This window comes from Clupea harengus, chromosome 5 (genome assembly GCF_900700415.2).
Source record: "Clupea harengus chromosome 5, Ch_v2.0.2, whole genome shotgun sequence".
NCBI classification, from domain to species: Eukaryota; Metazoa; Chordata; class Actinopteri; order Clupeiformes; family Clupeidae; genus Clupea; species Clupea harengus.
Genome location: NC_045156.1, coordinates 7798911 through 7815754, shown reverse-complemented (window position 1 = coordinate 7815754; position 16844 = coordinate 7798911). Strand labels below are relative to the sequence as shown.

The following is a 16844-nucleotide window of genomic DNA, read 5'->3' as shown; positions in this document are numbered from 1 at the left end:
GAACGTTCTTTCAAGCGCTCCCACGCGCCATGTCAGCGACATTGTATCACATAACCAAAACAAAACATCGAACAGCGACCCTAAATTAAACTCGTCAGTGGTCTGGTACTTCAAGAGCCCCAGGAGGCAAACTGATGGAAATTTGTCGTAAAACTGTGCTCAGAGAAGCATTAATATTGCAAGGTATTTTGCATGTGAATTGCGAACGCTAGCAAAATGAATTAGAATTTTTTACATTTTCCTACATGGGTAGTTTGTCTAGATTTAGCTTTAACGAAAGCCTGTTAAATAAAACATGTTCAGCTTCTGCTGGTCTTATCTCCGACTAGAAACCGGTTGCCAAGGATTGCATCATTCCTTTCATGTGACTCCCATACGCCCCAAATTCGTCCTGGCCGTCTTATGACTGCATCACATCTTTCTTATCACACAAACTACCCAGATTGGGACAACTAGCAAAGTCATCTAGACCTGCCCTTTCTCCGTAAAAGCTTCTATTCATTGGATGTCACTAAGCAAAAGAGCTTCGTTTCTTGTTTTGGATTGGTAAGGCTACACGTCAGTCCTGAAGTGATCGCGATGCTAGAGGTTAGGTTGTAGAAGACAACCCTCCTCATCGAGATAGGTTGGCGTTACTGTATATAAAGGTCTCCGGGAGTTTCCGAAATTCACATTCAGTGGCTTATACAGAACAATGGTTAACATGTGCTGTCACCAATCTCAACTAAAATATATTCACACCCCGAATCCAAGACAGTCGAGGAAACGGCATAATAAACGAAAAAGGGTAAGTCCATTTACATGTTATTTCGTCTAGTTTTGTTTGGGAAGTGACTTCGTCTGGAAATCAGTTTTCAGTAGCCTGCGTGATCCTGGTCTTTTCCTTTTGGAAAACAAGAATGTGAATATTTTGGCAACTTTCCCACATCTGTTTTGGGAATACAGTTGGTCTTCTTATTTTAAATTTGACAGCACCTTTTATAGATGCTTAGTGTGTGGTCGAACACATATGTTTACTTGATGTTAAGTATCAGTCTTTGACTCTGAACTTAAGTTTTCGAGCAGCTAATTGATGTTAGTTTGACAGCATTGACAGCTGAGGAACTGTCAAACAACGGCACAGCTAGCACTTAACCACACACGTAGTTGCAGCACAGGTTTAATTTTAAGATTAAAAGTAATTCATTTGAACAATGTAATTTATTTCAAGTGTCATTAGCCGGAGTTTAAACATGGAGTTATAAAAAGTAAGATTTCAATGTCAGGCACAGTCAGAATGCACTTAGATTTGTTTTTTGTTCAAAAGTCATTTTAAATTCTGTCACATTTGTGCAGTTTTAAGTATTGTTCTCAGCCTTTGTTTCCTCCGTCCACTTTGATTCCATGACGTAATTGGCTGGCAGACATGGACTGTCCAAAACTAATCCCAGCGAGAGCTAATAATAACAAAGTTTTTAGAAAATAAACAACAGCATATTAAGCCTCTCGTGTAAATGACAACTCATTTCAGAATGTCGTGATTGTAGTTTTTACGATTTTGACTAACCAGTTGACACAGCTTGCTACCGTGTCTCTGGAGCGCCTCTCTGCTGTAGTAGGCTAGTCGACAAATGTCTGAGAAGATTCCTTCACACCGCTGAGTGGGCTGGACATGTGATGGGAGAGGGGAATACATATTTGATGTTTGCATTCGTGATTCGAAATAGCCTTTACAGAACTGACACAATATCTCATTAAACATTTCTATTTTCATTTAGCTCGCAATTTCTTGAAATTTTATATTGATATTATTGCACAATGAATGTAATTTCTGATGACAGTTTATCCTCTTCATAAATCAATGAGGTAGGCCTGCTGTGGCACGGGCTGAGGTTCGGAATGAGACATTTTTAAAAATAAGGCTGTTTTGAAGCTTCGTCTGTCATGTCAGACGTGCGCTAGGGGCGCCCTGGAGCACACAATGCGTCTTTGTTTACATGAAAACCAATGACCTAAATTTTGCTGCAATATTACCCTACTAATCACAGTGCCATGTGGACGACATCCCTTGGCAGGCGACAGGTCATTGTCCAAGCTGTTGACTTTAGGGAAAAACACACAGAGTGGCATTCAGAAACTCACAGGATAGCATATTCGTAAATGAGTTAACAGGTTTCAAGTTCCCTATCAGGAATTCATTTTTGTCAGTTACACTGACATTTTAAAACCTGAATTACAACAGATTTTCAAACACTCTGCTGTTATTTTCTTGCAAACATTTACACTTGTTGTTGTCCTTCAGAATTGTTGGGATACACTATCTCCGACAACACATCGCCAGACTTGATTAAGAGGAAACATTTGAAAGGTAAGCAGCAGTTTTTCCCACTCAATGTCATTTGTATGGCAATATTGATTTGAATTTATTAAAGTTTTTTTTGACATCAGACATTTTATGAGTATTATCTTGCCAATTCCATTTTGAACTAATCCCACCCTTGGAAGAAGGGGTGTTCAGTAATGCAATACATATCATTGGCCACCAAGTGTCCTCATTTCCCAAGCCTCCCAACGAAGTTAAGATGGGTGGGAAGAAAAGCTTTCAATCAAATAACAAATTTTCAGTTTAGGTGTGTGATTGGTTATTCTCCTGGTATGGCCATTATGGGAATGGCAGCGAGAAGGCGGTTCCGGCGAAACCCTCCGTCACCTTCGCCATTTGTGTTTGATGTGTTTGGTCGCAGGTCCAGTGTGTACCGTGTGGAAGAGTATCTGTGCGTTGCTGAGTGCGACTGAGTGCTGAGATGACTGCGGAGTGGCTGCACCTGCCCCCACCATACCCCCCCGGAGTGGGGCCGTTGTGTGGTGCAGAGTTGGAGGCGTGGTATGAAGACCTGCAGGATATCCTTGGTTCTGACGCAGGTGGGGCCAAACTGGCTCGACCCCCGCCTTGCTCTGAGGTCAGTGTCGATCAGTTATTCCTATTTTCTTTTGATTGTGTTATTTTCGCGATTTAAAAAAAATGTATGTAACAAAGTTTTTTGTCTGGGTCTAAGGATGTCGTTTAAACGGCGGTGTTATTTACGCGACTTCATGGCAACGCGATAACAAATGTCGTCTCCGCCCTTCTCGTTTTTTCCAGAAGGAGCCCGAGTTTCTGGATGTGCTGGAGAGCTGCTCGCTGACATGGCTGACAGACGGGCAGGGATGGGGCGAGGGTGTGCAGCGGGTGATGGAGGACCCCCCTCCTCAGCTGCCCACCCATGCCCCGGTGCCTTGCCTCAGTCCTCCGGCTCAAGAGGAGGAGAGGAGAGGAGGAGAGGGTCAGGGATCGGGATCTGGCTCGGGCGGTGACTTGCTGCCGCCCGAGTTCTTCGAGCTGCTGAGCGAGGGCGGCGTGGGCCTGGTGGAGACCGGCGCGATGTTGGTGAGCGGAGCGGGCATTGGCTACCACCACCAGCTGCCGCGCTGCCAGCTGCCCTCGCCAGCCCACAGCGAGGAGGAGCCGCCCACCGTGCCTTGCTCTCCTTCCTACTGCTCTTCATCCTCCTCCTCCTCATGTGCCTCCCAGTCCCCGGTCCGCCTTGGCCACTCACCCCCGTCCTCCCCGCAGTCTCCTCCTCCCCCGCCTCCGCCCGCCTCAACGGCGTTCCTGGGCTCACCACGGCCCGGGAAGCGCAAGCGGGCGGTGTCACCAGGATCCTCCTCATCCTCCTCCTCGCCCAACAAAAAGAGCCGGCGTGAGCGCGAGCAGGAGAACGAGCGCAGGGTGCAGGAGCTGACCGACCAGAATGAGCGGCTCAAGTCCGAGATCGAGAGGCTTGGCGAGGAAGTCCAGCGAACACGCCGCTCCCTCATTGAAAGACTTGTCAACACCAGAAAGTGAGGGGCAGGGGCAGGAGAGAATGTGGGAGTGAAAGAGAATGAAAGAGAGTGAGAGCGTTAAAAGAATGAAACGATAAAGAATGAAATACGGTTTATAGCTTGGAGAGGGTTGTGTTCAGGAAGAGTCGTGACCCAGGTGACAGTGCTATGCATATTTAGAGGGAAGAAGGAAAAGAGACAGACATGTTGTCAAGGGAGGAATAGAAAGATTGGTAAAAAAAAGGACCTCCCTTTAGAATGTAAGAGAAAGCAAAGGCAATGAGAAAGTGAAGGTGAGCTGAAGCCAAGGAAGACACACCCCGTTCCAGTTTAGTAATTGGGCGAGAATATCAAATGCCCGCTTCCTTTAAGTGTTCCTTATCAATTTCCGTAGCGTTTCTGATTTAAGGGAGGAAGACTAATGGAGCGCTATTGATTAATGGAGCGCTATTGATTAATGGAGCGGGGTAGAGTGGAGAAGTGGTGAGAAGACTGACATCGTAGTTCTGTAGGCGCGAAATGCGATTGTTCTAACGTAAGGTTTTATCTTATCGTAGTTAACATCGTAGCCCTCTGAACAAAACGAAGTGAAGGTAGCGAGTGTCCAAAGAGTAACGTGTTTTATGAACGAGGAGAGTGCATTTCATTGTTGCCGTTCTTCCGGAACTATCCATTTTCAACGTTTTAGTTTGATATCAAGGGCTAAATTTGTAATATACCTTGTACACGCAGAGATTAGGAGCTCAGGAAAGTATCCAAGTGTGTGTGTGAGTGTATGGTGGGGATCTTTTTTTAAGCGCCATTAATTGTATAGCTAAGCTTTTGTAGGAATCTCTTAAAACATGCAGTAGGGTACCAGTGCAGGTCGTAGTCTAAATAACTTCTTTCTGTAACTGTTAGGTTGAGGCAGCAGACTTTGCAATAAATGGTCTACCCAGATCAACCAGCTATTTTTGTATTGCCTATGCGAAATATCCGCAGCTCAAATGTGTATTATTCACATACGTTTTCATAGAAACTGTAAGTTGTAGCTGAAAGCATGCATGCATTATTGTTGTAACCATGATTAAGACCTGTTAGTTGCATTGAATGTGTTTCTGTGCACACGGTTGTATGCTGTAACCCTCATTTATCCATTAAAAAAAACAAGACAAAAAAAAAACAAGAAAGAAACATATTTGATGCTGGCTCGTTTGTGATTTACAATTATATTTTTTTGTATTTTGTAGAATTTTGAAGAGCAGAACATTTTGTATTAAAACATTTATTGTGGATTTTTATTGTGGAAATTGCATAATTTGGCTGCATGACAAACATATGGTATATGAGTTCACCACTATGATCACCAAAAGACAGATTTTGAATACGGCCTTACAATCGGTATTACAATCCCTGAAGTATGTACTGAATTTTAAAAATGTATTCCATGGCAAAAAACATACATCCGTTTCTTTCAATAAACAGCCAAGCCCAGACCTTGCATAAACCATCGCAACTCACACAGACTTGAAAGGGCTTATTAAAGAATTGATGTTCCTATGAAACAATTCCCTTTCATTGCCAACATCCGTTGCCTCAGAAAAACACTCAAGAGAATTCCTGCGGCTTTGATGGTGTTTGTCTTCTCCATTTGAATGGAGGGTCTTTCTCCAGTCCTTGCCTTTAAAGCCAGTGTAGGCTTCTACAGAATGCAGCCTTGTCTTTTCTTTCTCATTGTGATCCCAAAACTGTACGAGCCTCATCATTTTCCCCCACTCATTTCTAATCGGTAAGATTACTCTTCTCCATCAATCACCTCTCGTTAAGGTCTCACTTCTTCTTTCCCTTCTGCGGGGCAGGTTCTGGGCTTTTCCCTTCGGCCAAGGCCAGCTGTTTTTTAAACTCCAGCAGTTTGGCCACCTCTGCTCCGATCACAGCCTTCTCCGCCTTCTGGCCCTTTAGAGCCCGGACTTTGTCGCCCTGTAACAAAGGTGGGGGGAGGGGGGGTGGGGGGAGGACATATGGAAGTAATGATGAAACAGTATTTATTTACATTCTGCGTATGTTACAATGCATAACCCAGCATTGAAATCCATCCCATTGCTGCTGGGGTAGACGCAATACTTGAGCATTATTTCAGTCGGCACGGCTCAGACTGAAACCGTGCCGCAGTGCGGCCCCACCACCACCAGCCCTGATTTCCCCCCATACCCCACCCCACCCCACCCCAGTGGTTCACACGGCAACGCGAGGCAAAGCTCTGGCACAAAGGCGAGGCGGCAGTGACATGCAAATGGTGGGCACTGCAGAGCTGGCGATGATTAGTGAACTCTGCCGTCCTGCCTGTCTGCCCACAAGTTAGAACCCTTACCTGCTCGGCTATAGCGGCCACCAGTTGCTTGACGAGCTCAGGGTCGGCCTTGACGGACGTCTCTGATGCAGCCACAGGGGCGCTGGCTTTGGTGGCGGCATTGTTCTGGGTGATGGTCTGTGGCTGAAAGGACAGGGCAGATGGATGTTAAGGAACTTTAGCCACCACGCTACATTGAGGATAACGGCACATTTTCTCGTTGCTCTGGATTAAAGGGTTAGTTGCTTGAAATGGCGCTGAGGGGACACCTCAAAATGGCGCTGATGAATGCAGATGACAAACGCAACACTTGTGAAATATTCAAAATGTGCCAGTGCGGGTTGGGCGTGGCGTGGCGTTTCTATGGAGTTCTACACTAGGCGTATCAAACAACACACGGCACACTTGGCTTGGCGATGGTGAAAACATGTCAACAGGAACAGACAAAACACAGATGTTAAATACGTATATATTCTACAGAGGACATTGTCAGCACACACACCCAGGCCAGAGCTTAGTTCAGTCTGCTGTCAATTTATATTAGTTGGAAACAGCACCTAACGGCAAATTAATAGTTAATCGTCACTCCAAGTCCCCAGATCTACCTGCTTCTTAGATGCTTCCTCCTCTGGCTGTAGAAAGGGATTGATTGGATGGGTTTATGGCAGGTACATAGGAAGATTACAGAACAGGATAGTTTCAACCAGGAGAAAAACCCCATAACTAATGTATTTTCTACTGACCTGCTGTCCTCCAAATTTTTTCTTCAAAGTCTCAATTTGCTCAGCCTCAAGCTTCTGGAACAACGGGCTAACCTGCAAAAAGTAATAGGCATATAGAGTGATGATCAAACACAAAATCGATCAATAAAACAAGCAAACAAACAAACAAACAAAAACAAAAATCACATTAATGCACGACTCATCTCCCAGTTCAATAAAACAAAGGGAACAAAGACTATTCAAAACCCCTTTTATATGGATAACTGAAGATCTGGGACGGAGTACATTACATATCTGGTGGCAAATTTGGGACACCTCCTTGCAGCTGCTGGTAATTACTGTAATTGCCAGTCTGAGCTCCACACTATAATTGGAGTGTCCATAAATAAACCTGAGTGCTCACTGGCCAGTGGGCTAAGGCGTCATGCCCAGGGACTCTGCCTGATAAGGGCGCTCACATGCCAAACCTTACCGTGCCGATGCGGTGCCCAGCTGGCAGCGAGCAGACAAAGTTGCCCTCCCCCTGCAGCATGAAATGGGCACTGGCTGGTGGTGCCTGCAGCTGGGACCGGATAGTCTCGCTGACCGTGGGCATGTAGGGCTCCAGCATGGCAGACAAGAGGACAGACATGTTTACGGACACGGCTGTCACGGTGCCCGCACGCTGCCTGAAGGATCAATCAATCACCCGCACAGTCAACCAATCATCCAAATCATCCATGTATGATACACTGGTTTCTAAAAGACCAACATTATCCATAAAAATATAAAAACACAGCTGTCAATAGCTAATTAATCGTAACCTGTCCGTAACTGACCAGTCTAGGTTCTAAGTTGAGGGAAGCTCACCTGTCTGCATCACCTCCTTTGATTTTCTTCCAGGGCTCATTCACTTGGATATACTGGTTTCCATGGCGAGAGATGTTCAGGATGCACTTCAGGGCATCACGGATCCTTTCGGGGGGGGATGGACAGGGAGTGAGATGGGTTAGCAGGGATTACAAGCGCAGGAGCAAACGCTGGTGTTAAAAGCCCCTGACGGGGTCTCACCTGACTTTGTCCAGCGATTGGATGTACTGCTTGAGCTCCCAGCCCACCTGAGCCAACAGGCGCTTGTCCTCCTCCTGCAGGACCACCTGAGGCACGCAGCCCTCAAAGAACTTACCGACAAACATGCCAGCTCTGTGGGATGGAGGGATGCAGGGAGATAACGAAAGACAAAGAAAGTGCGAGTGAGGGAGTGGAGATAATTGCAACATGTACTTGTACCATGGTAATAGTTAGTGGAGAAATTGATTTTTGTTTTAATGACGTTAATCAGTGTCAAAGTGTATGCCGAGGAATGCCTTTACATAAGTCGCTTCTGTTAATTAAGAGGATAGTTTTTGTTATATAAATATTACATTACCACAATAGAACATACTATTTTACTGTATACACTGAATTTTTTACTGACAAAAAAAAAATACTGTCTGGTGTACCAAATAATCCACCTAAAAATAACTCCTGACGTATGATTATATCATTTTGAAGACAGAAACTCCTTCATGTTTTTTTCTTCTTCTTTCTCCAGTGGCAGCAAAAATGCCTCTTCGCCACTCTTGCAGAATCACATCATTATTATAGGCCTTAAGCATTTTTATCTTTTGATGAAAGAAACAAAACGCTTATATTTTATTTCCAGCCTGCGACCCGGCTCCTTACCTGTTAATGAAGTTGCCCAGGTTGTTGAGCAGTTCCGAGTTGTTTTTGAGGGCCATGTCTGCCCAGGAGAAGGCCGCGTCTTGACCCTCGGGCCGCAGGTAGAGCAGGTAGAAGCGCCACACGTCAGACGGGATGCCTGTGTCCTTTGCCATGTCTCCAAACACCCCCACACCTCGACTCTTGGAGAATTTAGTATCCTCGTAGTTCAGATACTCTGAGGAAAAAAGAAACACGACAAACCCGCCATGAGGAAGAAAATGACTGACATGACCCATAAGCCTAAAAGCAAGCCCCAGGCAGGAGGAATAATGAAAACCTCCTGGATCGGGACTAGTGGTTATATATAGCACTCTCGTCAGCCATTTACAAAAAAATAAATTGTGCAAATTAGTGAGCAGGGTTTATATGATGGTGGAAAGTTACCTGTAGCGACGAGGTTGTTAACTAGTGTGTAGTTGTCCTGAGCACCCAGTAAGGAACAGGGGAACACCACACTGTGGAATGGCACGTTGTCCTTTGCCATGAAGTTGTACAGCTCCACCTGGTGGTAAAATTGACAAAGTTAAAATGCTTTATGATCTCATCGCAGTGTGATAAATATTTAACGTAAAACGATGAGATAAAATAAATAAATAAATAAATAAATAAATAAATAAAACATACATACACATATATATACATATCGATTCTGAATTACATAATTACATTTTAAATGAAATACGCTCACCAACTCATGTCAACCTAAGAACATGGTGCTTAAATTATCGTGGCGCTTATTGTAATATACCTGTTCTGGATTCTTCCACCATTTCTCCCACTGGTCTGTGTAGTTTGCAGTAATTGACAAGTAACCAATTGGAGCATCAAACCACACATAGAACACCTACGGGTAAAAGGAGAGACAGAATGACTCAAGAGTAATAATAGGACTGTAATGAAGGTCAGCTATAGTAATTGTGGCCCTTTAAAAAAAACTAAAAGCCACCTTTATAGGGCGAATGGGACTTGTGTGAGGATAATGGTCTAACCTTGCCTGAGAAGTCAGGATGTGGTACTGGGGTGCCCCAGCGCAGGTCCCTGGTGATGCAGCGTGGCTTCAGGCCGTCGCGCAGCCATGAGCGGGTGATGTTGCGAGCGTTGGTCGTCCAGTCCCCTGTGCTCACCGACCGGTCCAGCCACTGCTCCAGATTAGCTTCCAACTAGGATGGAAATAGCGTGACATGAATCAAACGGGCGCTTGGAGAGGAAGGACTCCGATGACAGGTCACATACCGTATTTTCCGGACTATAAGCCGCTACTTTTTTCCCACGCTTTGAACCTCGCGGCTTAAACAACGATGCGGCTAATTTATGGATTATGATACCTGTGACTGTATACGGTGGCTTTGTGTTTACGGTGGCTTTGTGGAGCTAGGATGCTAGCATGGATGCAGCCGCATGGATGCTTAGCTCCACGCGATTTCTCAGTATCTCTCAATAACTTAACTAATGTCAAAATAACCACAGTCTACCAGCGTAGACAGAACACAACTCAAAACACTTTAGAAAATAAAATAAAAGTTTACAACAATACAAATCCAGTCTTCAAGTTCTTTAGCTCACTGGTTTCAAACTAGCGTCTGTCTTCAATCTAACGTTCTAGCTTCTGATTGACTCTTGCGACTGTGCGCTCTTAAAGCAACAGTGCACTTATCTAACTGGCAAAACTAACTATTGTATTAGTTTTGATATTCATTTTAGCCTGTGTAAAGTTAATTTGTTTCAATGTTGCGGTAGGCACCTGCGGCTTATAGACATGTGCGGCTTATTTATGTTAAAAATAAAAAAAAAATTTAAATTTAGTGCGTGAGGCTTATATTCAGGTGCGCTCAATAGTCCGGAAATTACGGTAATTAGATTACATTTGATGAAACGCAAGATGTAACAAAAAAAAAGAGCCCAAACCTTTGGCAGGTCCAGGAACAAATGTTTAGAAGAACGGATGACTGGTGTTTGTTTGCAGACTTTGCACTGGGGCTCCTGTGGTTGGGCAACACATGACAAGCATTAACAGATGAGACGGGGGGGGGGGGGGGGGGGGGGGGGTAGAGAGAAATGAGCCCTGACATCAAACATCTGAGGGCCAATGTTTCTGACAGCCTGGCATTATTTTCTTTCCTTAAGAGACAACTCTGTAAGAAGTAAGATAAAGCAGCTTTTGTCACTCAGCCCCAAATCAAATCCTGTTGTAGTGAGCAAATCCTGTCCAACTTATTGATTGACATCCTGTTTTTCGTAAGACATAATATCTCTAACATGTGAGCCTTATTAGAGTTACAGCTTGGTTACCAACTTTAAATCCTACTTTTTCCAATCTTAAAATTGTATCCAGTCGGTTCCACAAAGTCCTGAAGAGATAACCTGAACTCTGGTGAAACAAGACTCAAGGGGTAGTCCAAGTGAAACATTTTAAAACCTTGCACCATAAAGCAGAGGTGTGCAACCCTGCTCCAACAGAGAATATTGTACCTTGAGAAACTGAAAACCCTGCTAAAACTTCTGCTGATCTGACATAACCCAGTGAAAACAAAGGACAACTGTCAATCTGGATCCATGTGTTTGATTAGGATTGTAACGTCAAGCTGATGTCCAGAAACATGACTGGGCATACTGCCTGAGGATGTCTGAGGTCTGTCACCTTCAGCTCCACAGCATTGATGAGGCGCCCACACTTGTCACACTGATCGCCACGGGCCTCTGGGTATTGGCAGAAGGGACACACGCCCTCCACGAAGCGGTCGGCAAGGAAACGCTGGCAGCTCTCACAGCGCAGCTGCTCCACGATGTCCTCGATGAGGAAACCACGTTCGTGGAGACGCCAGAAGATGTTCTGAGCGATCCTGGGAGACAAGGGAGGGCAAAGGAAGCACAGAGTGCCATCAGTGAGGAGTTTAGTTGAATCTGATTTGAATTACAGAATACAGGATAAAGGAATTTAACTCCAAATAACATCAATACAAATACACTTAAAAAACTAAAAGAAAACGCCACAAAACAGGAAACTCACAGACAACCACATACTCATCTGGCACTTACTCCGTCTGTTTTTGGGTGGTAGTTCGGCCGAAGAAGTCAAAGTCGATCTGGAACCACTTGTAGATATCGGTGTGGATGGCGTGGTACTTGTCACAGATCTCCTGAGGGGTCAGCCCTTCCTCCCGCGCCTTGTTCTCGGTGGCCGTCCCGTACTCATCGGTCCCACAGATGTACAGCAGATTCCAGCCCCGCTGGCGGCCATACCTGAGGAGAGAGAGACGGGAAGGGGCGCAAAGGATTGTGGGTATAAAAGCTGCAGTCTGCCTTTCTTAGGAGAAATTAGACCACATCTCTATTTACAAATGTTTGCGAAGTAGGATAACAGATGAAGAAATGTTCAATAACCATTCCAAGGATCATCCAATGATAACCAACAATATGTTTTAACAATATCTTTTTTTCTTAATTGTTTACTTTAAAAACATGTCAATCATAATCTTGGCAGAGTGGCGAGATACCTAGCGAAGACGTCAGCGCTGAGCACACAGCCGATGATGTTCCCCAGATGAGGCACATTGTTGACATAAGGCAGAGCGCTGGTGATCAGGACATTACGCTTCCCCTCTTCAGGGAGGCTGCAAGGACAACACACACCTGTCAAGCACTGCACTGTCCCTTGCACTTTTGATACGATGACGTAATGTTGAAAAAAATGTGGTTAATATACAGGTGTTGTCGATACACGGGTACGGTCAATGCATGGGTTTGTTTTATAAAAAATTACATAAAATACTGTCATGCTGGCATCATATACGGTGTGGTATAAACACCCAAACAGATATTCCAGACCAGAACGGACAATATACCATGCTATTATGCACTGCAAAAAGAGGAAAGATACAGAGACTATCTACTCAATAAAACTTTTATATCCTCACATGGGATGCTTCCTCTCAGGCTTGCTCTGACAATCAATCTGCTGATTCCAGATCTGAGCCGCCGCCTCAATCTCTTCTTCTGTCGTGTTATGGTCTGAGTCCTCTGTCTGCATATATCCGAGGGAAATTAAAACAAACAAACAAACAAACAATCAATCAATCAATCAATCAATCACAAAAGATCACCAGGCAACATCTCACCACAACGGGTCTTCAAATGGTCTCTTTAATCTTATATTATACAGTGCAACCCAGTTAGCTCCAAAACCACACACAATAACTGGCAACCAGTGCACCCTGGAAGTGTAAATGAGATAAATGACATGCTGGATGGGCTCTGGTTCCCTCACCTCTGTGGGGCTTCCATTGCTGCTTGTGTGTGTGTTCCTGGGCTGGGTGTGTTGGCCATGTGGAGCAGGCTGCTTCTGCAGGTAGCCCTTCAGGGCCTCTACACCCTTCCCCTTCAACACGGTCTGGACCGAGGCCTGGCAGGCTGGCAGGACCCCCACCCGCTCAAACCAGGTTCGTGTAGACTTCAGCTCACCTGCAATGCAAGTCAAGACTCAAGCGCGACATACTTCACCTTCAATTAAGTTCTTACAAGTAGTGTGTTAATCTGTTTGAATGTTATAGGCAGGATTCACATGACTTTTCTATTGTCGTAATTATCAGGATGGAACGGATATTTTTTTTGTGTTGTTTTTATTGCGCAGCTATACTGAATAGTGTTATGACTGTTTATTTTAATGAATACAACAAGCATGTAGCGATATTCCACACAAAACAAAGAATCTTTCCTACTTGTCTTCAAACCGTTCTCAAGGAAAGCAGGATAAAGCGCGGCCCAGAGGACAATGTCTGCAACTCCCACAGTCTCCTGAAAATACACAGAAATACAGTTAACAGCTCTGCTGGGCTGAACCAAACAATACAGGCAGTTTTCTTTGCACTGTCTGACCCTTATTGGGCATTTTAAATTAGTGGACATCAGTAACAGAATCAAAGAACAGCACAGTGAACATACTGCTGTCAAGAATGCCGTCGTCCTTTTGCTCAAGCTTTGCTCCAGGAAACTAAGTGGAGCTTCGAGTCCTTTGGCTGAATCTGCGGTCTTCCCTTGCACCACCACCAAGTGGAGGGCGTACATCAGTGCGGGCTGTCATGGGAACAATAAATCAGAATCAGAATCACGTTTATTGGCCAAGTAAGTTTGCACAAACAAGGAATTTGACTCAACACAACACAACACAATACAACACAACAGCACAACGGTCTAAGAAATATATACAGGGAGGAATGACTATATACAGGAGCTGTGAACTGTAAACACAACAAATAGTGCAAAGAAGTGGAGAGTGCCAGAAGTGCAGAGATAAATGAGTTGATGAATGTAGTGATGTGTTAACCAAATGCATGAGTAGCAGTAATGCCACAATGCTGCACCTGAAGTTCTGTTGCCTCCCATTCCAGCCACTGATGACTCTGTTTGCTGGACCCTTTTTTGCTGACATCAAAAAGGTATCTGTGGGACACACAAATAATCTTCTGAGGAATTCTGATGAGATAACAGTGTAAGTGCAACCAAAGGAGTTATCAAATGCATTTAAACCCCAAAGGGATGAAGGTGTGAAACTCACTGGCAGATGGCATTGCTGCTGAACAGGTACTGACCACTTGGAAGATGCAGAACAGGCAGAGTTGGACGACTGAGGAATGGCACCACTTTCTCTGAAACACACAAAGGGCATGTGAGAGAGAGAGAGAGAGAGAGAGAGAGAGAGAGAGAGAGAGAGAGAGAGAGAGAGAGGTCTATATTGAAATTCCAAACAAAAACACCCAGAAACGCACATAGGGCAGAATTAGGCTGTTATCCATTGGCTATATCTATTCAAAAACGAACCCTAAAATTCTTGATGCATCTGAAGTCTAGTACCGAAAATACACTTCAGTTTGAGGCATTAAAAACCCAAGAACTGAACCCAGATAAGAGTCCTCGGGGCCAGCTGGTACTGAAGCTCACTAACTCAGTAACAAAAACTAATACACAAAATGCTCAGACAGGTACTGCTTCCAAACCAATTTGGGTCAATAAAATCATCAAACAAGCAAAAGAGGACTATTTGGAACACTTGGACTTTGGAACACATCAAAATACCATTCAAAGTAGAATGAACTTCAATCTGACCCTAAAAAGAGAGTGTAAATTGGCAGCACATCTCCTCTCTGTTAGAGATATGAAGGAGCAGCAAATCCTGACCAATTACAGGTTCAGTGACCACGGCCTTGCAGTTGAAACAGGTAGACCTTGAAAAACCTGGCTGCCAAAAGAGGACAGAATATGTGGTCACTGCCAGACAGGGAAGGTTGAGACAGAGGAGCACTTTCTTTTTCACTGTGAGAAATATATAGTAAAAAGAAAAAAATATATAATATCTAGGCTATGTTTATTTTATGTAGGTTTATGTCTATGTAAGTCTACACATAGACATTAAGATTTCTTGTTCTGTGTATTTGTAGCGAAGGGAGAGCATAGTCACCCCACCCAGGCTTAAACCCGGGTCTACAGGGTGCCAAACATGAACTCTGACCGCAGCACCAAAGAGCCAGGCTTGATGGCATGGCAGTCAGAGCACATACTCATCTGTAGTGACAGCACATCGTCACACTGGCCTCCCCTTCGGGAAGCGCACCCTTGCGCTTTACGCACACAGACATTCCTCGCGCATCCACCAACCGTACTTCTCCCATCCAGAGCGCCCCACACACAAGTGCTTCACCCATCTATGGGGTCCCTCACAAAGGCGTCAACCTACCTGGGGGTCCCTCACACAGTTTTACAGGCACGCCTCTGATGACCTCACGGCAAGCCATCCCACTTCTGACACCATTTGTAGCGAAGGGAGAGTATAGTCACCCAACCCGGACTTGAACCCAAGTGTACAGGGTGCCAAACATCCACTAGTGACGGCACATCGTCACAGTATTCCTTATCCATTGTATAAGTGCTTTGGCAATACAAATGCCTTATTTGTCAGGCCAATAAAGCACATTGAATTGGAAGAAATAAATTGAATTGAGAGAGGGAGAGAGGGAGAGAGAGACGACACCACACACACACACACACACACACACACACACACACACACACACACACACAATCTTTTTTTAACAGTTAACCACTCTCCCAAACTACACCATTACTATTATCTTTGTCCAGGTGAACAGATGACTACTCCTTTCTTGACAGTAGCAAAAAAACAAAAACAAACAGAGTCGTTACCCAATTCAGACACATTCTAGAGGCAACTAGCCTCTGGGACCATTGTGAAAAGTTGCCTCTCACACAGTTACGCTGTTTCCATGTATGTAGAAGCTACACATTCATAGTACTAACATTTAAAAATAGGTAAAAATCTTCGCCGGTTTCAGTTCACACCTTGGCTTGCATTATTAAGCAATAACAATAACTGAAAAACGTAAACTGACTCTCACCAGGTGTGTACATTTTAAAGCACCTAAAACTGTCCTGTTCATAAAATCAGTGAAGGTGGTCGAGGGATAGGTTAAGCCACTTACTGACAGATAACAACACCTGTCAAAATAGTCGAGTGGTCAGGGTGACGTGAATGAATGACTGAATGGGGAAAATAGCCTTCTAGTGTGCATGCTAATGTCACGCTCCATACTACCCAAGTATTCAGATCAAAAACTGACAGATTGGTCTTACTTCATCAAAGCAGTACAAAGCACAGTATTGTTGGAAAGTTAGCCAACAGGGCAGCTGGTACCTCATACAAGCTACATAGCTTGACTTAGGTTACGTTACTGAACATACCTTCATGGTTGACATGTTGAACGTCGCATTTCACTCCAGTAAGTTCTAGTACAGCCAACGCTTTCAAACAGTGCGGATTACCTTCGCTCACAAACAATTTCATTTTTTGCATACAGAGTTAGGCCCCGTTCAAACAAATTTTCCCTTCTCTTATCTCTCGTATCTTAACTTGGTGTTTCAGAAGAAGCTATTTTTCAGACCTACAGCGTGCAGCGTGCGAAACTCTGTCGGGTGCATGCGCTGATGCAACTACTACTCAATCGCCATGGTTTCCATTGTAGTTTTGAAAACATCCAGTTTCTACGCACAATCATGAAGACCAGATTTAGAAGAACTACATTTTCCACATACCAATAGTTATGGAGTTTCTGATGTACTTCAATCCAATTGGTTTGGTAGACCACGTGTACATGACGACCAATCAAATATAATGTAAATTAGTTTACGCCAAGAACGTT

At 44.4% G+C, this 16844-nt stretch overlaps 2 protein-coding genes across 4 annotated transcripts; one reads left to right on the top strand and one right to left on the bottom strand.

The window, feature by feature from the left end:
* The first annotated feature begins 640 nt into the window (after positions 1–640).
* On the top strand, positions 641–5117 carry ddit3 (DNA-damage-inducible transcript 3). 2 transcript variants are annotated; one of them, XM_031567552.2, is made up of 4 exons: positions 641–787; positions 2282–2347; positions 2724–2939; positions 3125–5117. In XM_031567552.2, exons 3-4 carry the CDS (start codon positions 2784–2786, stop codon positions 3863–3865), a joined length of 897 nt encoding a protein of 298 aa, XP_031423412.1. In that variant the 5' UTR covers positions 641–787; positions 2282–2347; positions 2724–2783; the 3' UTR covers positions 3866–5117. The 2 variants fall into 2 exon arrangements, with proteins under 2 accessions (XP_031423412.1, XP_031423411.1); XM_031567551.2 differs by having other exon boundaries at positions 3122–5117.
* mars1 (methionyl-tRNA synthetase 1) lies at positions 5092–16622 on the bottom strand. 2 transcript variants are annotated; one of them, XM_012841226.3, is made up of 22 exons: positions 16387–16622; positions 14189–14279; positions 13995–14073; positions 13576–13707; positions 13353–13428; positions 12902–13095; positions 12552–12658; positions 12132–12248; positions 11674–11877; positions 11276–11477; positions 10543–10617; positions 9627–9797; positions 9386–9481; positions 9022–9139; positions 8599–8812; positions 7945–8076; positions 7744–7848; positions 7367–7562; positions 6916–6987; positions 6778–6804; positions 6194–6316; positions 5092–5802 (listed from the first exon to the last, which is right to left on the bottom strand). In XM_012841226.3, the coding sequence occupies exons 1-22, from the start codon at positions 16496–16498 to the stop codon at positions 5653–5655; spliced, it is 2793 nt and encodes a 930-aa protein (XP_012696680.2). In that variant the 5' UTR covers positions 16499–16622; the 3' UTR covers positions 5092–5652. The 2 variants fall into 2 exon arrangements, with proteins under 2 accessions (XP_012696680.2, XP_012696681.2); XM_012841227.3 differs by lacking the exon at positions 6778–6804.
* Positions 16623–16844: the final 222 nt, after the last annotated feature.